The sequence below is a fragment of the Octodon degus genome, unplaced genomic scaffold (assembly GCF_000260255.1).
Source record: "Octodon degus isolate 3935 unplaced genomic scaffold, OctDeg1.0 scaffold00019, whole genome shotgun sequence".
In the NCBI taxonomy this organism is placed as follows: Eukaryota; Metazoa; Chordata; class Mammalia; order Rodentia; family Octodontidae; genus Octodon; species Octodon degus.
Genome location: NW_004524595.1, coordinates 22,560,347 through 22,567,219, shown reverse-complemented (window position 1 = coordinate 22,567,219; position 6,873 = coordinate 22,560,347). Strand labels below are relative to the sequence as shown.

At 47.2% G+C, this 6,873-nt stretch overlaps 1 protein-coding gene across 1 annotated transcript in view; it reads right to left on the bottom strand.

Moving 5' to 3' along the window:
* Thegl (theg spermatid protein like) overlaps window positions 1–4,420 on the bottom strand; it is a 51,806-nt gene extending 47,386 nt beyond the window's left edge. The window contains exon 1 of the mRNA XM_023711011.1: window positions 3,849–4,420. Coding sequence (XP_023566779.1) covers window positions 3,849–4,278 — 430 coding nt within the window. The 5' untranslated portion in view covers window positions 4,279–4,420. The remainder of the gene's footprint in view (window positions 1–3,848) is intronic.
* Between the last annotated feature and the right edge of the window lie 2,453 nt (window positions 4,421–6,873).

Genomic DNA, 6,873 nt, shown 5'->3' with positions numbered 1-6,873 from the left:
GGGGCTGAAGCAGGAGGATTACTGTGAGTTCCAGGCCAGCCTGGGCTACATAACAAGACCTTGTCTCAAAAAGATATGATAAATAAATAAAACCACAGAGACAGTGACAGAAAGAATAAAAGAAAGACAGAGAGGGGCTGGGGAGATAGCTCAGTAGAACAAGCACCTGTCTGGCAAGCACAAGGTTGTGAGTTCGATCCCAGTACCAAAAAAAAAAAAAAAAAAAGAGAGAAAGGAAGGAAGGAAAAAAGGAAGAGGAAAAGTTCTTTATTCATTACATCAAGTCCTATATTACATCCATGAAAGATTAATAAAAACCACCAAACAAATACATAACACAGTCATATCAGATATATGTTTAAAGAAAATGAACAGGCCTGAAAGTGTTCTTTTTGGTATAAGGAGGTAACAAGTACTGAAGGAAGAGGGCTGGTAGAAGACAGAGTGAGTGGCACAATCCTGGGGTAGTAGCAGGGTGTTGTGTGGCTGGAAGGCAGAAACTGAGAAGAGTGGGGGGGCATGAGGTGAGGGCCATGTCAGAGCCAGTTCAAGGTCAGGTCAGAAACAGGTGAGAGAACAGGAGGAGCCTTGTAGGCCTGCCGAGGACTTTGGGGTTAGGATTAGCAGGAGACTGTCACAGGGGACTCAACAACAGATAGCAGTGGCTTACAAAGATTATGGCATCTGAAATGCAAACAAATGGATACAGCTCACAGTTAGGATCTGCTAATGGTTTGGAGGCAGGAGAAAAATGGGTATCAGTTTCAGCCACATGAAACTCTATATGCCTGGCATCCAAGCATGGAAGCTACATAGGTAATTGGTTAGAAATCTCTGGCATTCAGGAGAGAAGTTAAGGCTAGAGATAATTTGGAAAGTTACCAGCATATAACTAAGGCCATGGAATGGATGACATCATCCAGAGAATGAGGAAAGTTCTAGAAGAATCTAAGAAGGCTGTGTCATCAGTCACTTCCATCTAAAGGCTATTCAGAGGAAAAGCCAGCAAGGGGCAGTATGTCAGGCATGATCCACAAGGTAAGAGACTAGAGGTATCAGTAACCGAAAAAACAGACTTTTTAGGAGTAAATGTGATAAATGAGTATGACTTGGTCAAAGAACCTTTGAATTTGCTAAAGGTAGAGGTCATTGTGACCTCACAATGAGCAATTTCAGCTACGAGAAGGGACAAAAACAAGCTAGGCAGGTCTCAAGACAATGAGAAAAGAGGACCTACAGATAGTGACTATAGACAACTATTTTGAGAACATTGTCCTTTAGAGAGAAAGCCAGCCTCGTGCTGTACACCTATAATCCCAGCACTCAGGAGGAGGCTGAGGCAGGAAAATTGCCATGATTTCAAGGCCAGCCTGGGCTACATAGTTAGTTCAAGGCCAGCCCAAACTATACAGCAAAACCTTATCTTAAAAAACAAAAAAGTAAAAAGATATGGTAATATCTGAAAGGGCACATGAGTTAAAGAAGGGCTGTGTTTGTTTTTTCAGAGAGGAGGTTTTTTTCCCATAATTTTATTGATAAACAAATAGCAATGAGACAGTTTCAAATCACATTGGTAGGACAGTTTCAATAATTAACACATTGCATACATTCCTTCAAGTGGTTAATTGCTGTACAAGATGCGGACATGATATCCTATTTACAAACACCATTAGAACAAATCACTCTATTCATTAAGAGAATGTAACTATATATCTATCCTAACCACTTTGAATACACAGATACAAAATGGACATCATCTGTATCCCCTTTTTTTGTTAAGTTCCGTTATTTGAATATTATAAGTGTGTTAACTCAGCAAAATAATCTAAAAGAGTTTCAGAGAGGAGTTTTTGTGCAAGTGTGTGTGCTGATGGAATTGATCCAGGAGAGAGAACTCAATGAGGGAAAGGAAGAGGCTAATTATAGGAGCAAAGAACTTCCATTCCATAGGATGGGATCCAATATAGGAACTGAGGAAGTTACCTTTAATAAAATTAAGGAGAGTTCACCCTCTATCAACAGGGGAAAAAATACAGTATTTTTATATTTATGTACAAGTGCTGGTAGATTGGTAGATTCCAAGTTAGATATGAAAATCTTTTGTGATTTCTTCTATTCCCAGTGAGGAAAAAATGTGGAGTTGTCAGGTAAGACTCAAAAAGGAAGGGATTTTGAGAGATGTGAGCACTACCCACAGCTTCTGGTTCATTTGGAAATGAACTGATTGGAGGAAATACGTGATTGCCATGCAGCCACCAAGAGCCTTGAGGAAGTGCAAGGTAGTAAAATTTAAAGGCCAGTCCACATGGTTGTTCCTGTCCTTGTATCATTTATCTGATTTATCTGATTTTGTTTGTTTTTGAAAGTCTTGCCATGTAGTCCAGGCTAGCCTTGAGCTCTCTATGTAGCACAGGCTGGCCTCAGCTTCTGATGAGCCTCCTGTTCTGTTTCTTGGATCATTTATCTGTTTTTCAGGTTCAGATAAGGGCAGGATCTAACCAGATAAGAATGACGGAGGTAGGTGAGGGAGCTAAGGAGTTCTGCAAGTGTGTGCTGTACTGGCAGACCAAGGAAGATAAGGTGAGTAAGAGAGAGGGGGACATGGAATGTAATGAATACCAGGATCAATGGATTAAAGGTCCTTTGAAGCTGAACTTTTGGGAAAATGGGACACAGAAGAAGAGTGAGCTGGAAAGACAGGACATGGTTAGAGATTGAATGTTAGAAATAGATGCTAGAAAGGCCTAGCAGTTGATGGCTAGAGGTAGTGGCTGCCAAAGGGGGGCTGAAAGGCAAGATCCTTCCAAGTGAGGACATCAAAGAACTGAGAAGCCAAGTAGATTATTCATGGGTAATGTGCAGCTTTGCGCACAAGGCCGGGGTGCTGGTGGAAAGGAAAGAAACTAGAGCCGTTTCTCCAGGTGAGTTGAGGAGGGAATGGAGGTGAGGAATTGGATAGCTTTTCCAACAAGTTCTGCAGTGAAGGAGAATGGAAAAATGGAAAGACTGAAGGGAAAGGAAGGCCAGGGAGACACGGGCTGGGAAGAGGGTAGATGGGCTGCTGCGCTGAAGGATAGTAGGGACTGTATCAGCAGTATGGTGGCTAGTGAGAGCCCTTGGAGTGGCAGATGTTGTGTGGGAGCAATTGTAATGATAAAACACAAAACTGAGGTTGGGCACAAAGAAGCAAAGGAGCACATGTGATAAAAATCGGTCAGCGTGGATGTCCAGTATGAACAAAGGATTGTTCTGGGTTGGGGCATCAGTGAGCCAATGTCATTGAAATTTGTTTTGGTTTTGTGTTTTTCTTTTGCTTTTTTGTTTTTGTTTTTGTTTTTGTTTGAGAAAGGATCTCTCTATGTAGCTCAGGCTGGCCTTGAACTGACTACAGAGTCCGCAACTCTCAGTGATTCTCCCATCTGAGCTTGCTAAATGCTGGGATTACAGGTGTGCCCTACAAGCCTGACCTCCTTGTCATCTTGTGAGTTTGGTGAAGACTGAGTAGATAGCACTCAGGTACACTCTGAACACTTGCTTCAGCAGTGTTTTGTTTTTCTAAGGGACTATATGCCACTGACAAAATACCTTCCCTTCAGAAAACAGCAGAAATTATGTAACACAAAGCTGAAATGCAATGGGGAAAGCACAGCCCAGGGGGTGCAGGTCATCACAGATAGGGGTCACAGGTTGGCTGCCAAGGAAGTAGACTGAATCCACCATTATCAAGATCAGTTTCCGGTGGCGTCCACGTGGATAACACGAGTGAGACCACCGCAAGCTGCAGCGTGCAGACCCCCTGGGGACGTTCAGCTCTGGCTGGGTGGGCATCTGGGGAGGGGGACACCTACCGCTTAGAACAGACAGCTGAAGGCCGGGCGGGCACCTGGCGATCAGAGATGGATGGATCACCGCGGCGGTGCTGGGAAGCAGCTTGGCTTGGGCGGCCTTGCGGGGCTCCCGGGGCTGCTGGGCCCTGCAGAGCTTGGGCGCGTGCGGCCCTCGGGGCTTGTGAGATGCCTGGGACTCACTGGGCTGGTCCGGTGCATCACGTTCGCGGGCCTGTACGCGGGTGTAGGGCCCGCTGGGCTCCCGGGGTCTGTGGGGGTTGGGGGATTGCTCCGACTGCGGTCCCTCGGCGCGCCTGCAGCCCTCAACTGGTTCGCGGACCTCCTCAATCTCTGCCTCCTCCCGGGACTGCCGCAGCTCGGTGTGCACGTCGCGGGGACTGAGCACCAGGGGCTTGTGGAAGACTTCGGAGTAAATAGACGTCTCCGTCATGCCCTGCCTATCAGTGCCCCCGGACAGCAGGGACGAGCCTGAAAGTGCAAGGTCCTCCACGGGTCAGAAGCTCCCGCAGGTAGGCTGTCAGCTCAGCTGCGCACCGCGGGGGCTCAGGTAGAGTCTTCCGCCCAGAGGGCGCCCGCACCCCAACCCACCCGGCTCTGCCCCGCCCCGGACCCGCCCACCAGGCTCCGCCCCGCCCTCTCCACCCCACCCCGCCTCAGTCCCGCCTCTCCCGGCTCTGAGTCCTGCCACGCCCACCAGGTTATGCCCCGCCCCTTTCGTACCTCAGTCCCGCCCCTCCAGGCTCTGCCCCGCCCTCTCCCCCACCCGTCACTGGGCGTGGCCCGTTCGTCACTGGATGTCCCGCCCACCGGGCCCAGGCTTCGGAGAGCGGGGACCGCGCGACATGGTTCTCAGTGTGTGAAGGAAGTCTTCGCCTCCCATCCCTGCTGGGTGGGTTGGAGGCTTGCAGACTGGGGTCACAGAAAAGAACTGTAGGACGCTCCCAGGGACGGGCACAGGATTAAGCACCCCCCCGGGAAAACGGCGTTCAGGATCTGGAAGACAAGCACGCTGTGGTCTGTAGTTGGGGAACATATATGCGGGACGATCGAAAAATATGGTGAATTAAACTTTCAAAATTATATTACAGTAAAAAAGCACATTGCTATAAACCTTCAAAATCCTCCCCCTGTCTTCGAACATGTTTGCCTCATCGTTCTTATCACCTTGTAAGCAGTTCTAGAAGAGACAGAAAACCCGCTCGTGGACCGGCCGGCAGCTTCTGCCCTGCACGGGTCCTCCACTCACAGTAACCGTGCACGGTCGCGTCACCTGCTCGGGACGCTCGGGACGCTCGGGACGCTCGGGGACGCGGAGCCCCTGGCACTGGCCACAAAGAGGTGCAGGAGCGCCAGGAGCTGGGGCAGCCAGCCGTGCGGAGGAGCGTGGGTGAGCGCGTTCCCGCGAGGAGACACACATTTTCTTTCCAATGTGAGACGGATGGGATGGTCTGGGGGCCGGGGAGATAGTTTAGTAGAATCAGTGCTTGCCTGGCAAGTGCAAGGGCTTGAGTTCAATTCCCGGTTCCCCCCTTCACACACACACACACACACACACACACGCACACACACACCTCCCAAAAAGACGGATGGTCTGAGATGTTTGCCTAAAGGTATTCTTTGAATCCTCTGAACCTGTTTTAAGGTCGGGTCACTGCCCTTAACTGAGAATTTGGTTAATTTATGGACTTCTAGTATCTTTAAGGGATCTGAGCAGAGGGCCTGGAAGAGAAAAATAAGCTACGGAGGGAAGATATGGAGCACAAAGACGGATACTCTTGAGTAATTGTGTCTGGAAGTTACAATTTTCTTCAAAGTACAATTTTAGGGCAAGGATGGGATGGGGATGTGTGGGAGAGAATGATTAGACTATGTTATGTGCCTGTACAAATCTCCCAAAATGAAATCCATTAATCTATATCTAAACAATACACTAATAAAATATGGAAAAAAGAATTTTTAAATGTAAGCACATTTTTTAAATTATAATTTTCCTTGACTCCTTTCTACCTCAATCTGTGGAAGTCCATATGTAGTAAATCTAAGGACATCTTTTGTGTGTTACTGGGTATGAGTGGATATACTTTGTCTTACAGATGCAAAGAAAAGATAAAAGAAACATTTTTGATTGTGGGAGTTATCTAGAGTGAAACTAGAAGATTCATCCTAGTGTAAGCCTAGGTGAATCAAGAAATCTTCAAACTCACTTTAATGTAGAACTGACTAGTTAAGAAGTATCCCCTGAACTTTGGAAAAAGAACTAATGTTTTCTCCGGAAAAAAATTTTAACCACCTGCCAATTACGTACATTTACTTTTACAGAGCAGGATGGGCCCTAAGTCAGTACAGGGAGCCCACCATTATGTGAAATGTCTTTAGCTATCCAATGAGTGTAGGGATGTGCCTCGGCTAACAATGGGGACACAAAAGGAGAGTCACAGAGGCTGTGTGCATCACAGACTGCAGAGGGAAGGGCCTGGGAGGATAGCTTAGGCAAGGGGCTTGCTGGCGTGGAGGACCTGGGTTCAGTTCTGCTCCCCAAGTATCCCCCATGCACACCCAGAGGAGAAAGGAAGTAATCCAACAGACCAAAAAGGGTTACATTCTGTTCTTCCCATCCTCTTGAGACAGATGTGTGGCCTGATAACCATTATACTTCAAAAGAATCCTGCTCACCAGGTAGCTGGCTGACACGACTAGCTTCTCAGAAAACCCACTTACAGGGAGGGATTAGTGATGAACTCTAGTAACCTGCATCAGCTGTATACTGACACTTGGATTTTTATACAATTTCATGGATCTCACTACCATCTTTCCTTGAGTCTCATTTATCGATAAATTTCCCTGGCTGGGCTCAAATTTGCAGTCCTCCTGTCTCAGCCTCCCAGACTGCTGGGGTTATAAGCATGCACCACCACTCTCAGCCAAGAACCAATTTGATTCTCCTTTTCTGTTTCACCCTCCCAAGTAGCTGTGGACCCATCTTTGCCTACCTCAACTCTCCAAACTACTTTTAAAAGATAAATGT